Source organism: Acinonyx jubatus, chromosome B4 (assembly GCF_027475565.1).
Source record: "Acinonyx jubatus isolate Ajub_Pintada_27869175 chromosome B4, VMU_Ajub_asm_v1.0, whole genome shotgun sequence".
In the NCBI taxonomy this organism is placed as follows: Eukaryota; Metazoa; Chordata; class Mammalia; order Carnivora; family Felidae; genus Acinonyx; species Acinonyx jubatus.
Genome location: NC_069387.1, coordinates 46,367,523 through 46,386,131, shown reverse-complemented (window position 1 = coordinate 46,386,131; position 18,609 = coordinate 46,367,523). Strand labels below are relative to the sequence as shown.

At 43.7% G+C, this 18,609-nt stretch overlaps 1 protein-coding gene across 1 annotated transcript in view; it reads left to right on the top strand.

Annotated features, from left to right (window-relative positions):
- Positions 1–18,609, top strand: part of GRIN2B (glutamate ionotropic receptor NMDA type subunit 2B) — a 421,692-nt gene that overhangs the window by 380,427 nt on the left and 22,656 nt on the right. Inside the window, exon 12 of the mRNA XM_027035607.2 lies at positions 18,049–18,209. Within this exon, the coding sequence (XP_026891408.1) occupies positions 18,049–18,209 (161 nt within the window). The remainder of the gene's footprint in view (positions 1–18,048; positions 18,210–18,609) is intronic.

The following is an 18,609-nucleotide window of genomic DNA, read 5'->3' as shown; positions in this document are numbered from 1 at the left end:
GAGTTCGAGCCCCACATCGGGCTCTGGGCTGACCGCTCAGAGACTGGAGCCTGTTTCAGATTCTGTGTCTCCCTCTCTCTCTGACCCTCCCCCGTTCATGCTCTGTCTCTCCCTGTCTCAAAAATAAATAAACGTTAAAAAAAAATTTTTAAAGAAAAAAAACAAATATGATTTCATTTGACTACTGGGGCCTACCCCAAACAATTTCTTATGGGAGTGGACAGATTATAAAACTGGGTTTCTCTCAAAACCTTCCCTACTTGCATGGTCTGTATTGCCAAAGAATTGTCTTTCCTTTCAGATGCTCAGAAAAAGTAAACCTAACTGTTTCCAGCTCAGCTGTCTTGGAGACTTGGAAAAGAACCTTAGTTAGCTTCACTGCAAATTATTGATGAAACTGGGGAATTTTATAATATTCCTAATTTATCATTATTATCCATTTTGACTAATTTAGTGGTAGAAATTATGTTCTTGCTGTCATAAATGGTTGCTATGCTATCATAATTTGCCCACTAATGAAGGACATACTGATGCTCGCCAGTGACCCCTTGCCATTTGGAAAATTCCCAGAAGGTCGGGTTAGATGTGAGTTTGGGAGAGCCTGAGACCCAGCGGTTTCAGTCCCTACAGCTCCTCCTCTCAGTTCCCAGCTCTTCCCATCCTCTTCCCATCCCCCAAACTATTGAGGGTCCCTGCCAGCCAATTCCCACTTAACACATACGATCTTAGTGCACCTTATCCTGCATATGTGTAGTGCGCTCTAATCAGTTTCATTGCTTTCCAGTCTCACGATCTAGTCCTTATTTCTTCAACAGATAGACCCTATATATCTGCCATAAACCCCTTACTGGAACAGGGTAAAGATCCAAACAGCTCTATGCAGGCATGCTCTTGCTAACCTTTTTTGCCCAAGCCCTGAGCTCAGAGCCTAACCACACAGTCTGTCTCAGGAGTCCTCGCAGCTGCAAGGCTGCTCATGGCTAAAGCCTAGAGGCTTATTCTACAATAAGTTGGGCTTCTTCGTCTCAAAGGGTCTCTCCAGAAACCCCTCCTACCCTTGATCAGCTCCTTGTTCAACCTGGATTCTGCCTCTTACCAGAATCCTGCCCCTTTCCACTGTTCTTTGGGTTGACTGAGTCCTGTGTTGTATCATCTGTGTGTTTTTTCTTAATGTAAGTTATTCTATTCTCTGCACTTCACATAATACCTAGTACCTGATAGAAATTAACAAGTATTTATTGGATGGCTACCAATTACCCTAGGAGCAGGATTGCCAGATTTAGCAAATACAAATTCAGGACACCCAGTTAAATTAGAATTTCTGATAAATGGCACATGTGATTTTAGTAGAAGTATGGCCCAAATGTCATGGAGACCCCACCTATGAAGTATTAGGGACCTGCCGAGATAGCCCTAGTCTCATAGTCCAGTGAGGGAGGCAGACACTCAAACAGTGCTTAAAACAGAAGGTAGTAAGTACAGTGCAGTGTCCTTGGGTGCTCATTTCAAGGTTAAATAAACCCAATCTTTTAACGTTTTATCTTTTTTTAAAATTTTTTTAACGTTTATTTATTTTTGAGACAGAGACAGAGCATCAACGGGGGAGGGTCAGAGCGAGAGAGGGAGACACAGAATCTGAAACAGGCTCCAGGCTCTGAGCTGTCAGCCCAGAGCCTGACACGGGGCTTGAACTCACGAACCGCGAGATCACGACGTGAGCCGAGGTCGGATGCTTAACCGACTGAGCCACCCAGGCGCCCCTAACTTTTTATCTTAAACCTTGCTCCCATTGCCTTCCATCACTTTCTGAACCTCCTCAAATTTCCATTGTGAGTTCTTAGAAAAGAGCACACCGGGACCATAATGCCCTCCTAGTGATACACCGTGGTCCTGATATTCTCCTTCCCACCTATCATACTTCCCTTTATAGGCTCCCTATTTAAATAGCAGCACTGTGTTGTCAACCCATGCAGCCTGTGGTCCGCTAGGGCGTCACAATCTTTTTGACCATGCTTTTGACAAAGCCGGTTCCTGTCCCTTCTCACTGGAGGGCACTATGGTTTTTACATCCTGTGTGACTTACTTTGTATGCTTCCTAATTGAACTTCATCCTTTTAATATCCTCTTTCATCATGCCACACTTATTGTTTTGCTATTTAATTCTTTGTCCCAAATGGCCAGCCATCCAGTCCAATTTAGTGTCATAGCACATTTAAAGAGCAAGTTTTCCATCCCATCATTGAACTTCTTAAGGAAAATGAGACCCTCCCCTGTGTGAACAGTAAGTTATCTCCCACTCTCAACTCAAGCTGACCATGCCTACCCTTTTACCAAGAATCCCACCTGCCCAGTCACAGGGGCCTCTTGTTTGATAAAGAAAAACTTTCTTGACAGCTTACTTCGGCATTGGCTAAGATTTTTTCCCATTCTGTTAATTGACTCCTGATTTGGAATTTATAGAATAATTTTAAAGTAGGCTATCTTCTCTGTAAACCATTGACCAAGGGAACGTGACACATGTACTTGGAACCATTCAAAGGACCCAGTTCCCTGGTATCTTAAATGAATCGTTGTGAAACTCAGTAATGAAACTTTTAGCTTCCAAGTGGGTGAGACAGTATCCCCGGGAGTGCACACATTCCCTCTAATGATATCCACTCGGACAGGATTTTACTAATATAAGTGTGAAATGGACTCATCTGTATTATTTTCCCAGACAATGTGTTGCAATTCATAGGCGAGCTGTCCTGCCAGTAATCCTGTCCCTTCAGCCCATTCGTTTCTTCTACAAAAAGTATCCTCTCCCATCCTGGAATGAAATACACCTTGGGTTTCATTTTAAGTAGAAAAGTATATCTGATGAAAACTTGAAATTGTCCCTCTGAAAGTTCACATCAGACCAAGGTGGTGGGGTTACATTCAAAGAGGAAGGCACTTATCAACTGTATATTGTTGGAGGCAAAAGTTCCCAGGAAACAGTGACACTGTGTCCCTTAAAGGCAGTCTGAGCTCAGGATATCCTGTAGGCAGGCCACCGAAGCATCTGATCTCACATCTGGAAGAGGCTCTAAAATAAGTTTATTTATCTCTCTGGTTTTCTATCTTTTTTTTTCCTCAATGGAAATTATATGTTACATGATGTGACATACTAATGGTATTTAACATATTTATAATGTTCGTCTCTCCCTACTATACTATAATCTCTCTGAGGACAAGATGTTTTGTCTCTGTTCACTGGTACATCCACAGTAGCTATATAGAGCCTTGCAAATATAGGCGCTCAAATATTTGTTGAAGAACAGATTGAATAATCATTTAGTCAATGAATGAATGTATGCCTCAGATAGTTACATAATTCGTATAGTGTTCACAGGATTAGCCAGTGCGTTTCTTTCTTTATTAGCCATTTGGATTTGAGAAACAGTGGAAGGTAGTTTCGTAAACTAATGGATTGGGGGTAGGTAATGTAGATAAGAAATATTTGACATTTATAGTAGCAGACAGGGTTTGCTCATCTTGTGGTTTCTACTCCCAAGTCATCCAAATTGAGCAGGCAGTATTGGAGAAGAATGGTGAACAAATGGGGGTCTCCAACCGCACTGCTATTGTGGTTTGTCGGGCTCTTAAATTATAAAGTGATTTCAGGACTTGTCTTCTTTGAAGCCCCGATTGCTCTCCATGTCCCGTGGGAGAGGAGTACAGTGGCCCCTCAGTGGGTCCATGTGCCATGTCTACACAGTTGTCTCAGTGGTGAGACCTTGCCTTCACAATCATCCAGCTTTCCACTGGACATTTCTGCTTCCCCATGACTTCTTTAACAAGAAGTGGCCAACCCTGAAATATGGCCGCCATGCCATTTTCTACTTTCATAGGGGCAAAGAGAGAAATGATAACCAAACAGGCTCATATAAAGGAATTATTAAAAGTAAAAAATAGTTTCTGATGGGGCGCCTGGGTGGCTCAGTTGGTTAAGCGTCCAACTTCGACTCAGGTCATGATCTTGCAGTTCGCAAGTTCGAGCCCCACGTTGGGCTTTGTGCTGACAGCTCGCAGCCTGGAGCCTGCTTCAGATTCTGTGTCTCCCTCTCTCTCTGCCCCTTCCCCACACACGTTCTGTCTCTCTGTCTCAAAAAGAAACATTAAATTTTTTTTTTAAAAGGTAAAAATAGTTTCTGAGATTTTCCTGGAGTAAATATATGTTAAATGTCACCTCTTAAACCATCTGTGATCTTCTGCGTCTAAATCCCTGCATAAGCATCCACATCCCAGTACCAGGACACAAAGCAGATACTCACTGAATATGTCTGAATGGAGGGTAACCCGAGAAAGGAACGCGAATTAACATAGTTCAGAATGATTTTCAACGCAATGGTTGAAAGTAAAAGGGCTTTTTTGGCTTACCCTCAGTCAGCTGGCAAAATTAAATTCCATTCCTCTGCCCTATGGCTGTTGATCTTTTACTTTGGTAGCCATCACCTTAGAATAATTGTGTTACCATTGTAATTGGAGGCCCATTAAGGATGTCGTAGGCACATTGAACTATTACATGTCAAAGCATGGTGTGGCTCTGGCCGCATTGCAGATGCCGACCGGGCGCTCAGTACGTGTGTGGTAACAGGAGGAAGGAAGGAAAGGAGGGGACAGGAGCAGGGAATGGCTATTTGGTCTTGGAGAGTTAATAAACTGTCCAGGCCTCTGTTTCTGGCTGCGAACAGGGAAGAAGTCTCTCAGTGGGCATTTCTCAAACTGTGTTTCACAGCCCACTAATGTTCTGGGAAACATAATGGGTATTCTTTTTAAAAATCCATGGCAGAATATGTTTGGGAAAGTTCTGTGTCAGGTTTAATAAGTTTCTTTACCAAAGGACTCATCAGAACCCTCCCCTGAGAGGGTCCACTGTGCACCCCAGAAAGGGAGGCAGTAGGCACTGTGGGCTCACGGAGGCCCCCTCCCAGCACTGACATTCTACAAACTGGAGTGCCCCCCGCATAAGGCTGACTTTATTGACCAAAGCCGTAAGTTCTGCTGTGCTGTAAATGGGTCACAATGTGACCGTGTGTGCACATGCTGGCATTTCCATTTCTCGGTTTGGAACTGATGGATCTGATTGATTGCCAGGAAAGCAGAGGTGTGTCTGTCCCCCCTGACGTACCTCTCCCTGGATCCTTACTTGCCCTCGGCCCTGCCTGGCATAGTCCATTGGCAGCCCTACCCCTGCCCTACCCCTGCCCCAGCTTCATGTTAGGAACCTCAGCTTAGCATGCTAGCAACTGGAGCACCCCCTAAATTCACTGGGGAATCTGGCATGCGAAAGTCCCGATAGTAACCTTCGGTTTTCTCCCCCAAACTGCGTATGAGCTGCTAGGGCTGCTCCTGAAGTTCCAGAATCCCAGTTTCCATGGTGAATCCATCTGTACCCTTTACTTGAAATCTTTAAAGGCCACTTCTCTTTGCTAGCACCCACAGCTTTTATAATATATCTGCAACAGTCCATGCACTCTCCCCGGTCGGTATGAGAAAGGGGGTACGTGGCAGTAACACCTCGTTGTAAGTCTCACCTAAGGGTAGGTTGAGGGAGCATGACCAAGGCCACCTGTCACACACGGGATGACTTCGGGATAAAAATCAAATGCCATTGTCCTTACACCTCTGTTTCACTTCATCTGCATGTTACCATAATAATCTCCAATTCTGTCACATTTTTGGTGCCAAAGAAATACTCATATGCATTGTCAAGTCCTAAATTTGACAAGCTCTTGTGGGATCTCAGATCTGACATATTTTTTTGAAGGGAAGATGGAGAAGGTGCCAGAAAAGATGTCCTCAGCTAGCATGAGGACAAATTAACTCCTTATTCACTAGCTGTGCCACAGTAGCACTGGATCTAAGAAACACTGCCGTGCAACTTTGTGTTCTTTGTGTTGCATGATGACGCACTCACCAGTAAGGAGTGTGCTATTGATTCATTCATTCATTCATTCATTCATTCGCACCAAGAGCCTCTTAAATGCCAGGTACTGTTCTAGGCGCTAGTGATACAGCAGTGATCAACATAGACAGAATCTTCTCCCTCATGTCACTTGCGTTCTAAAAGGAGGAAAAGGAAAATGAAAAAGCACTTATTTACGATATTAGGCGTTAACTGCTAACATCAGGCAGAGAAGGGAGATGGTGTTGGCAGATGAGTTGCAATTTTAAATCGAATGGTCAGAGAAGGCCTCGCACCGAGTAAGGGAGTGATGGCTAGCCGGGGCTTTCTGAGCAGAGAGACAAGCGTGCTAGGGCATGCCTGGTATATTCTAGTAACGGCTCAGAGGCCAGTATGGCTGCTGAGGGATGAGCGAAGGAGCGTGGTGGCAGATGAGGGGGTGGGATGATGTGGACTCCACGGCTTTTCCCTTCCTTTGTCCTCCTGAATATCCAGGCTGACTTGGATCTTGTCAGGGCTTATGTTCTAGATCTCTCTCATATATTCCTCCCATGATGTTCCCCCTGAAAATAGTCCAGATCCTTAGTCATTTTGCAGTGAATGTCTCTGCTCCAGCCTCTCTGCTTTTCTAGCCACATTGCTGTAGCTGAATAGTGCTACATAAGTGCTGTGGCATCCTTCTGCAGCTTGACCGTGCAGCGGGTGCTGCTGCACGGCCTCCGTCTGTGCGCCAACTCACTGCTCCACGTTCCCATGTACGTTCTTTCCAACTTCAGTGACGTCACAGTACTTGAGTCCCTCCTCTTGCCTCGAGGGCCCTCCCCACACCTCCACCGATGTAAGTTGGCCAACTTACAGAGCTCCGTCTCTGCCTCCTCTCATTAGCGCCCCACCCCACCCCCTCATGATGATCCTTGCTCCCTCTGAACTTGCAGAGCCCTCGCCTGTCTTACGTCCCGTTTGGAACTTGGCACAGTCCTCTAGTCATTGGATTCTTCTACCCGACACGTGTTTGCCAAGCATCTGTTTGGTGTGGATAGAACTCTGTGGTATCTTTTATGGTCATGTGAGGACCCTGGGTTTGAACCCTTGTTCCACTGGTTTCTGGCTGTGTAGCCTTATTCAAATGACTTACCACACTGTTCATCAGTTTTCTTGTCCGCTGAGTGGGGATAACCATTCCAGCTTGTAGGGTCGATGGAAAGATTGAGTTACTCTATGTCAGTTGTGTGGTACGTTAACATGGAAGCATTAGCTGCTTCCCATTTTAATTTCCAGCTGAACAGTCATGGAGGGACTGTATCTGCTGCTTTATTTCATTTCAGAGCTTAGTGACTTAATGCATGGATTATAGCCATTGAATGTGTGCCGATGATGATACTCTATGGCCAGACATAAGACTTGGCCAAACATGTAAGACTTCGGGGCACAGGTATGACTTGGCAAAGCTAATACAGGAGTAGTAGCTTCTGTATCATCTGCTCAGCTCTCCTAGCTCAGGGCCAAACCTCAGAGAGCTTACATAAACTCTAAAGCCATTACCTGATTTTATGAACTACTTTAGGAAATATTTATTAAGGTTCATATATCTAAATTTTGTAAACTGCAAAAGAGATGACTGTTTTGCTAGGAGGAAAACTAATAATTAACCGAATTCCAGGAATCTGAAGAACTGGCACATTGTATTTTCTATACGCTCTTTCTGGGGGCACAGCAGGAGGGTGGTGACAGCCGAGGGCATGCTGTTCCCTCCACCACCTCCTCCCCTCCAGAGTCCGTCGGAGGAGTCCCAGTTCCATGCTGAGCCCAGAGAGGCAAAGGGCTGCTTCTCCAGCAGCATAGCATGCAGAATTGTGAAGCCGTACTTGCCAGGCTTCTCCTATCCAAGTGCACATTCCTTCATATGCAGACTTTGTGTGTTTGCCACGATGGACAACCACAGCGCTGATATTAATAAGAGAAAAAAGAATAGAAATGACTAAGATATTGAGTGTTTAGTATGTGCTAACTCACTTTCTGGCAGTAACAGAATGGTATCCGGCTCTCCAGGGGCCCAGGAAGGGAACTGAATTAATTTCGGCCCTTTTATTATATACCTGTGTCTTCTAAGTACATTCTGTGATGTTATTGTTATTGCAGTTCAGTCTCCTCTGCTGAGTGAATTTGAACAATATTCTCTCCAATGAATAATTTATAATGAAACGTATAATAATTATTTATTTCTTCCGCCTCCGTCCCAGATTATAGCTTTCATGAAGGTTATAATTCATGAAGAATCTTATACTCTAATCTGTCACTATATCCACAGCCGGGTGGTTCCATGGGGGGAGGGTCCCGAGTGGCGATCCTGGGCCCCAGGTTTTGAAGGGGAGGATTTGTAATGGGATGTGAGGCCTTCCTTCTCCTCTTAGAACATTGTTGCCATTCAGTTTCAAAGCCAATTGGCTTGTGTATTAAGTCACTCAGTTAATAAATGATGGAGCTCAGATTTGAGCTTCAGTCTCTAGAGCCCATAACCCACAGGTAACACTTACTGTTTTACCATTAAATTGTCCTTCAGTGTAAGCAGAGACAGCCTCGTTGTCCTGCGTGTCCTAAGCATTTATGGGCCATGGAACAGTGAGGAAGACTGTGCCTTCAGAAAGCCTAATGTATATAGATTACCATCTGCCTGTCTTCCCCCTTTGGGCAAACAGGGACCATAGTGGGGGAGGGGGGGGAGGCTGATTTCTCCAACCACCTCCTCCTGGCTTCAAACATTGCTCAGTCTGAAGTCAGACACACACACACACACACACACACACACACACACACACACACACACACACACCCTGCTTCATTCTGGTCAGGCTGTAGGATATTATGAGGGGAGAATTCAGTAGCAGACAACAAGAAGACAGGAACAGTTGCGGTACTTCCTTTATAGCTCATGGGGAAATTGGGAAGATCAAAAGAAAAATGAGATGCAAAAGGAGTTGCCCTTTGGACAGGGGGTGGAGATGCGAACCAGCACTCCCACTCCTGGGTGTTTACCTTAGAGAAATGAAAATTTATGCTCACGCAGAAACCTGCACATGAATGTTACAGCTGCTCTATTTGTAACTACCCCAAACTGAAAGTAACCTAAATGTCCTTACATGGATAAATGGATAAACAAGCCGATACACCCGTACGATGCAATTCTACTCAGCAATAAAAAGGAATGACCTACAGATCCTCCTGGATGCATCGCAAGGGCATTATTAGAAGTGCAAAAACCCAACTCAGAAGGTTACGTGCTGTATGATTCCATGTAAATGACATTCTGGAAAAGACAAAACTTAACGGGGATAGAGAACAGATCAATGGTCGCCAGAGGTTAAAGGTGGGGGGTGTTTCAGCAGGTGATGGGATTGTTCTATGTCCTGATTGTGCCTGGGGTTACAAGATTCTGTGTATGGTCAAAATGCATAGAACTAATGGGGATGTAGTGTTTCACAGGTACGTAGTTTCAGCTGGGGAAGATAAAAAGTCCTGGAGATGGATGGTGGGGATGGCTGCACAACAGTGTGAATATACTTCATGCCACAGTATGGTACACCTAAAAATATTTAAAATGAAAAAAATAATTAATGCTACGTTTTACGTCAGTTACACTTTACCACAATTTAAAATGCGTGCATGAAAGAATAACACATTTCATTAAAATAATACAAGTCGGGGCGCCTGGGTGGCTCAGTCGGTTGAGCATCCGACTTTGGCTCAGGTCATGATCTCATGGTTCATGGGTTCGAGCCCTGCCTCAGGCTCTGTGCTGACAGCTCAGAGCCTGAACGTGCTTCGGATTCTGTCTCCTTCTCTCTCTCTCTGCCCCTTCCCTGCTTGTACTCTGTCTCTGTCTCTCAAAAATAAACATTAAAATAAATAAATAAATAAGTGTCGATAACAAAACTAGTGGTGAAGCAGGATATGCATGGTAATAATAATGATAACGGGAGGGTCCTGGGTAGGTAAAAAAAAAAAAAGCGGTCCCTTTAGGATTCTGATGCTCTGCCACATCCTCATAAAAGCCACCCTTGTGTCTGAAGCCTTCCCACCTTTTCCCTCGGGTGCCTTGGAAGGCTGAGTGGCATTTGGGCATTGATTCTTTTTGTGACTCAAATGTAAAAGCAGGCATAATGGGATGAATATTTATGTGGAGGATTGTTAAGCTCTGAGGACAAAAGCCCCCAGATTCCGCGTCCGTGTGGATGGACCCTGCAAGCAGAAAGTACAGTATCCGTCTCTGCAAGGTCATGGTGCTGGCCGGTCCCAATCTGCACATGCTGGTCAGACTCCCACTGAATGAGAAGAGCCATTTTCAGGCAGCCAAGTGCCCAGGAAGGCATTTCCTCCCCACCCTCTTCATGTTAGTAGAGCTGCTGTCATTTGTGTGCCCTCATTCACAGGATCTAACTCTAATTAACCTCATTGGGCTTTGTCTGGTGGTCAGCACAGAAGCCTGGACCCAGTCAGTATTTAGGAGGGTTTTTCTTTTGTTTTCAGAACCTGCTCTTTCTCCTGGCGTCATGGCCGCAAAGACTTCTCTGCAGATGTATTTCCTCACTCACCATGGAAACTAAGCAGTGTTGGAGGAGGACTCTTAAAGCAGAGGGGGTCTTCCGGTGTAAACCGACGTTAGCTTCCCATCTCTATCCTTCCAAACCCAGCCCATTCACCCCGCCAGCTTACACCCAGCCTCCTCCAAGAAGCCTTCCAGGCTGATTCTGGTCTTTCTCTTTTGAAGAGGACATGCCTGGTACATGCCTGGGCGGTCTTGTATTTTAGCTAGCTGTGCACATGCCATCTTTCATATTCTCAGAAGGGAGGGAGGTAGCTGATGATGTTTCCGTTCCTCTTTACCACCCCCCCCCACCCCCACCGCCTGTTTCCAGATCATCATGGGAGCTCAAGTCCTGCTCAGCTCCTCTCTATCTTAGTTAGTCTTCCAACCTGTCCTTTGTGCTGACACCTCTGGGCTCTTTCTAACACAAAAACCCACTCTTGACCCTCAGTTGCCTCTGATAATGATGCTGCTGACAGTAATAATAATGACAGCAATAATAGCTAATATTAAGTCACTGGTGTCATGTGCCAGGCACAAGTGCTAATATTTTGCCGAGATTAATTGGCTGAATACTAAGAAGCCTTATGAGGTAGGTACTGTTATTAGCCCCACTGCACAAAAGTGGAAACCGGGGCACAGAGAAGTTAAGTGAGGTGCTCAGGTCACACAGCTATCAAGCAGCAGAGCGGGGATTTGAATTCAGACAGTTTGGCTCCAGAGGCTCTGCTGTTTCTTCTCCCTTAGAGCATGCACTCTGAACTTCCTTACGCGGCATTCGAGTCCCTTTGTGATCCCGGCTCTGTCTCCGTCTTCAGCCATGTCAGCCTCCAGTTATCACGGCCACATCTGCGAGGCTCAGACAGTGACAAGCAGCTCATGATCTCTAGTCATGCCCAAAACTCTCTCCCCATCAGATGTCACTGCACCCCCCCCCCCCGTTGTCACTACCTAGAAGCCCCTTTGCTCCTCTTGTCCAACTGGAAAACGCTTCCTTCCGGTCTTGACCCCCATGCTGCAGCTTCTGTAAGGCTGTTGAGGACGATGCCCCGTGCTCTGTGCTCCCACCGCTGCATAGGCACATTACTCCTAGCACCCATCTTGTTGCTCAATGTCCCTTCACCACGCCAGGCTTGTCCCCTGGTCAGGCCTTTGTGTCTGCTGTTCCCTGGGCCCAGTATGCGTTCCCCAGGTCTTTGCAGGCCTGGATCCTTCTTGTCACGCGGGTTTCCATTCAGATGCCACCTTCTCGGAGAGGCCTTTGCAGGACAGCTGATCTGAACTTGTTCTTCTACTAGTCACTCTTTTTCTTGTCTAATAGCTGTTTCTAGCTTCTTCGTAGCACTTCATTGTCACTATTTGAAACCGTCCACGTTCCAGTTGTCTATTGCTGCGCAGTAGACCACCCTAACACTTAGTGGCTTGAAGCAAGAACCATTTCAGGGTATTTGACTAATTTGGGGGTCATATATTTGCTCAGGGCTTCACTGGGCGATTCTTCTGCTTCATGTGGCATCAGCTGAAGTCATGTGGTAGTCTTCTGGTAGCTGGGCTCAGCTGAAGGGTCCAAGATGGCTTTACTCTAATACCTGGTACTCTTACTGGAACAATTGGAAGCCTGGACTAGCCTGGGACTGTAGACAGGACTGTGATGGCTCCAGCTTGGTGGCCTCAGGGTTGTTGGACTTTTTACAGAGCGGACTGCTTCCCCTGAAGCGAGGTTCCAAGAGGTCCAGGTAGAAGCTGGAAAGATTCTTATAACCTAGCCTCAGAAGTCCCAGAATGCAGGGGCACCTACATGGCCCAGTCAGTTAAGTGTCTGACTTCAGTTCAGGTCATGATCTCAGAGCTTGTGGATCTCAGCCCCACAGCGGGCTCTGTGCAGACAGCTCAGAGCCTGCTTCAGATTCTGTGTCTCCCTCTCTTTCTGGCCCTTCCCCACTTGTATTCTGTCTGTCTGTCTCTCTCTCAAAACTAAATAAACATTAAAAAAGAAAAAGGCACAGAAGTAAATGTGTAGTTACTTCCGCACATTTTATTGGCCAAGCAAGTCACCAAGCACAGGCCAGCATCAAAGGGTGAGAACTTAGACCTCACCCCTTGGTGGAAGGAGTGGAAGAATTGGTGGCTCTCAGTCCACCACCTTTAACAGGCAGGGGTCACTTATTATTTGCCTCCCTTCTTTATAATGTGAACTCTTTCAAAGCAGGATCTTATTCTTCTGTAATACTGTATCCCCAGCACCGAGAATAACATCTACACATGGCAGATGCCCATAGATCCTTGCTGAATAGCTGTATGAATGAAAGAATAAAGGAATGAATGAAAAAGAAAATGAATAGAAAATCGAATGAATGTTTACATCTCTGACTGTCTAATATGTAAATCTTTTGAAAACAGAGCCTGATTTTTTTCTTCTTCGTACCCTTAGTTCTTAATACAGCCCTCTACACTAAGAGATGCTTGGCAAATATTTACCAAATGAATTGATGCATTTTAATTATTATAGTTAAAGGAGATAATGTGAGTTATTACATAGGTGTTGGATATGAGTAACCGCTACGAATGAATTAGTAATGCCTTATACATAAGAAAATAAGTTTATATATTTATTTAATAAATAAGACGAAATGGATCAGATCCACACTTCCCTTACCCTTCTCTGCAACAGGCTGTATGAGAGGCTCTCCATTCAGCCCCACGACCCTCCAGTCCAATCATCTTCGGGTGAGGCAGGGACCTTTACTCCAGCCTTCTAGCACCTCTCTCCTGGCATGGCTTGCCAAGACTAATTCACTTTGAGGTTCTTAAGACAGGGGCTGAGATGATGGTCTAAACAGCTAAGAGGGTTGATTTCTGATTCCCCACAGCTGTCCAGGAGGATCAAGTGAGATTACAGTTCTCTTAACATTCGGCATTGTTTTGCCCTTGTGCAAATGTGTGCTTACAGTAATTGCTGGAAGCCACATGTTGAATCCAGAGGGTGAATGCAAGTCAGCGTTTGCTGTGCCAGAAAGGGAAGGACACCCTCACAGGTGGCCCCACTTGCCGTGTGGGGCTTCATTCCCAGTAAGCAGTAGTAGGGACTAGTCAGCCAGCATACGAGCCGGCAGTGGGAAGGCTCAGCTCCCAGAGGTCAAGCCTCAGCTTGTCCTCCAGCTTCGCCATGTGGCCTGGAACAACTTACTTGGTCTCTTTAGGCCTTCAGTTTCCTCACTTGTGATATGGGGAAATCTGTTTCTATAATCCCAATCTGGGTAACTCGGGAAAAGGATTCCAAATTCAAGGAAACCCTGTGATGGCCAAAGGTGACCAATAAGGAATACTGTGTACAATTCCCTACTTAAAAATCAGACAGAGCTCTTTAATCCAGTGTTGATCTCCTTGGTGTATTGGGGGGGGGGGGGTTAAATCCTTTTTAATTGTTTCCTGGGATCCCCCCCTGTTCTGTGGATTTTAAGACTCGTGGTTCCTGGCAGTACAAAATGATACTCCTTCCCCAAACCCCAGAGAGCATTGATTGCTATTCAGGTTAAACAAGTGCCATATAATGCCTCACAGCTTGGGGTAAATTTTGTTACAGGGCATTTAGTGGAAGTGTCAAAGTATTTGGGAGATTATTCTTTCCTTCTTCCCCACAGGCCTCACTGAACATGCAGTTCTCTATGGCCATGAATTTTAGCCAAGTTCAATGTCCAATGATGGATATTTTTTTTTAAATTCGAGTTTTATTTAAACCTCTCAAGCTGGGACAAGAATTTTCAAAGGAAAAGGCAAGCTCACTTCTGCCTCTGCTTTGGCTAATTCTGGGGCAGTGCGCTCACCCTCTTGGTCCCCAGAACTGGCCTAGTTTAAGGAACAAATGAGAGAACAAGAGTTTTCCATCTTAGGGAACATTGGCTAACACAAGACAATTTTAGATGTTAGAACTTCATCCTCAGAGAAGCAGTCAATAATTTTGAGAATCCACCATGTGCCAGATACTGTGTTAAGTGGTTTCCTATATATTATTACTAAAAATAATACTTCCAGAAAAATGGGGCTCTGTGAATTTAAATAACTTGCCCATGTTCACACAGCTGGTCAGAGAAGGAACTAGAAGCCAATACAAATTATCTGCCTCTAAGACCAGTGCATTCCAAGGACTGTGCCTTTCCATTCTTTCAGTGCTGGCTGGTTTCTCTGATTGTTTTCTTACGGAAGATCCTTTCACCTTTCAGTGTTTAAGAATCTGGCTCTGTTATCATTTATTCCCTTTAGATTTTTAATGACTCTATTTTCAAATATTTTCTCTCCCTTGGTGGCTTCTCTCTTCATGATCTTAACTTTCTTTCAAAGAGTACTTAATTTTGATGAAGGCTGATTTTTTTTTCCTTTATTGGTGGATTGTGCTTTGGTGTCATATCTCTAGAAATCAATCTTTGTCTAACTCAAGGTTACAAAGACTGTGTCCTGTATTTTCTCCTGGAAATATTATAATTTATATTTAGGCATGTGATTCACTTTGTGTTAATTTCTATATATCTCATGAGGTGTGGGATGAAGTTCTTTTTTTTTTTTTTTTTTTTTTGCATATGGATATCTAATTGTTCCTGTACCATTTGTTGAAGATACTCCTATCTCTGCTTAATTGCCTTTGTGACCATATATGTGTTAGTCTGTTGGTGGGCACTCTATTCTGTTCAGATGATCTCCTTATTTTCTCCGTGCTGTTATCACACTGTCACAATCTCTATCACTTTGTAACAAGTCTTAAAGTCAGGTATTATAAGTCCTTCAACCTTTTTTCTTCTTTTGCAGTCATCTTGGCTATGTTAGGTCCTTGATCCTTCCTTTAGTTTTTGTTCAAGGACATGGTTATAAACAACATCTGGAAATCTGAAGATAATTTAAAAATCTAAAGTTACAAAAGAGTACTGCAGAAACTTTCCATAATCTGGCTTCATCAGGAAGTGAGGCACCCTGGACATCAGATTCTATCTGGTGAATCAAAATTATTGCGTATACCTTACATGGATTGCTAATTTTCAAAAAAAAAAAAAGACCACACATATAATGACCTACACCAGAATTGTACCTGACACGATTTCAACTTTCACTGATGTTGCAGAAAATATGCTGGGCCCTCGGATATCTTGGTCACTGTGAATCTCAGTTGTCATTGTTCTAGCAAAGTGGGGAGTCGCTGATCAAAAGGAGTTTGTTTATACATTGCTGCCTGCTATAGAATGTATTCTGCATTTGATTTGGGGGCTACCTGTTTCCAAACAAATGAAGTATTGTCATTGACTGTGATATGCATAGCATTCTGTCTCTTCCATAAAACATATCCCTGTTGGGGCATCTGTGTGGTCCAGTCGGTTAAGTATCCAACTCCCGATTTCAGCTCAGGTCATGATCTCACAGTTCGTGAGTTTGAGCCCTGCATCAGGCTCTGCGATGACAGCACGGAGCCCGCTCGGTATTCTGTCTCCCTCTCTGTCTGCCCCTCCCCCACTTACACTCGCTATCTCTATCAAAAATTAATAAATAAAAATAAACTTTAAAAAAACATGTCTCTGTCCCCTTAAACTTACTCTCCGCTGGGGACAAAGAAGAGTACTATTAATTAAGCCAATTGATTCCTGATAGTGTTGACCTTCACTACCACTGTGTGTCAGTGAGCAGATTACTTGTCCTCTTTGCCTTGGTCTTCATCTGTGAAATGAAGGGTGTGGACTGGTTAGCCTGGAGTGGCTTTATACAACTCTAAAATTCTGGGACTCTTATTCACTTAAAAATCACAACGCTTTCAAAACCAATGAAACAAAAACTCTTAATGGAGAAAAGCACTGTGATAAGTCAGATGGGAAGCCTCTTGAGTCAAGAAGAAGTGGTCTGTTGATGCATCACAGATTGCCTAACCCCACTGCATGACTCTGCTCTTAACTATGGCCAACTCTGCACACTGAAGACGGTATTTGTGGTTCCTGGTGCTGTGACATTTTGTGGTTTATGAAATCCCTATATTCAGAGAAGCTCTTGAGCTTTTCAGGTCAAGGGAAAGAGAAAGGAGAATGTCTTTAAGCCCACACAAGTCCAGAGGTTCAGAGTACTCCTGAGTATTCCAAATATATCTCTGAAGTAAATATATCCCCATAGTATTGAAACCAAGAGGACTTGAAATATCTATATCGTCTTTCCTGTGCCAAGCTATGGGAGCTACTCTGGCCACGTTCTAGCTGATCACTGCTGTACTATTAGAATGGGGAGGTTGGAGAGTGTGAACTTTACTGGGGAATGCAGAATATAGACATGAGTTTAAAATAATATAATCTTTATTGAGCACTTACTGCATGCAAGGGTGCTGTGCCAGTCACGTCTTATACATTATATCATCTAATCCACACGAGAGCCTTGAAAACGAGACATCATTGTCTCCATCTTACAAATGAGGAAATGATGCATGGAGTTCATGTCACTTGCCCAAGATCACACAGTCGTAAGTGGCAGAACTGATCTTCAATCCGTATCTGTCTCAATTAAGACCTTAAAGTTCTAATGACTATATCAAAGAGTAGCTCTCAGAACTTAACCAGTTCATTCAGAGAGTAATTGCATTTGTAGCATGATAGAAACCCAGAACATCAAATACTTTGGGGTAGACGTGATGGAGGAAAGAATTCACAGAAGGTGTCCTGAAGAAATTGCTTTGAGTTACATTTTGAGATGAAGGACATGAATTGGCCTCAAGAGAAAAGTGAGTTCATGCTGAGGGGACAGACTATATGAGGCCATGAAGATATAAATGAATAATTTGTTCAGGAAGCAACATACAGTCTTATTAATTGCAGGGCAATACCAGAAATAAGCTGATGCCACACATCTAAGCTAAGAAATTTCACTTTGTTATGATAGGCACTGGAGATCTACTCTTAGTTCTTAAGCAAGGGAAGGAACATAATGAAAACTGTATTTGATTTTACAGTTTGTTCAACAACTCATGTAGCATAAATATAGGCTTTTAATGCATCAAGGAAGGTCAAGAAAAATTTCTTAGCAAAATATATTTGATACCCGACAAATTGTTTTCAGGGGTACAATGTAGTTCATCCCACTAAAGTTCTATAGCCTTAAATGGTGCAATGACAATGTATTTAGACCCCTAAATTAAGAGACCTGTAACCATATTTTACATAATTTTCAGGTGTAAAGGTGACTAAGCCCGTGCAGTTAAGCTAACAGCACATCCCCATCATCACTGATATTGTACAGTATGCACAAATGGAACATGCAAAGGTTATAGATTAAATTCAGGATTGGGCAAATAGAAAGCTCTCAACAATATGTATTAAATTGCATTGAATTGAAGTCCTCTTTCAGTTAGCAACTGCTGTTCCTAAGTGAGGGCTATTGTATTTGGTGAACTGTAGTTGGGTCCCTTCGATTATAAATCCACTAAATGCTAACTTAATATCTCTTCACGTTTTCTGAAGCATTTTCTTTCTTTCTCTGTCTGTCTCTCTCTCTTTCTCTCTCTTTCTTTCTCTCTCTCCAGTTCCAGAGACCCAATGACTTCTCACCCCCTTTTCGCTTTGGGACTGTGCCCAACGGCAGCACAGAGAGGAATATTCGCAATAACTATGCAGAAATGCATGCCTACATGGGAAAGTTCAACCAGAGGGGTGTAGATGATGCATTGCTCTCCCTGAAAACAGGGTAAGAACTGCTTCCAAGCTCAGAGTCTTTGATATGTTTCTCACATTTATTAAATGTACACTGAATCAGCTATATCATGCTTGGGTGCCAAACTTAAAGCAAACAAGACTGCATTTGCTTTCTGTGGATTTCCAAGTTGAATTTGACAATATAATTCAGGCCAGTGCACAAAGACTCTTATGCTATTACATACTTCTATGTATACTTTTTTTTTTTTTTTTACAAATTATGTTCTACTTGCATTAATGTAACCGTGAACCAGGAATAAATAAAATAGCTGTAAAAGTAAAAGAGAAGCGTCAAGGCTAAGGTTCATGTATTACATGTGACATGAAGACCTGTTGACTAAAAGGTGAACATGATGATTCTGGTGTCTTTTGGACAAGGGAGGAATAAAGGA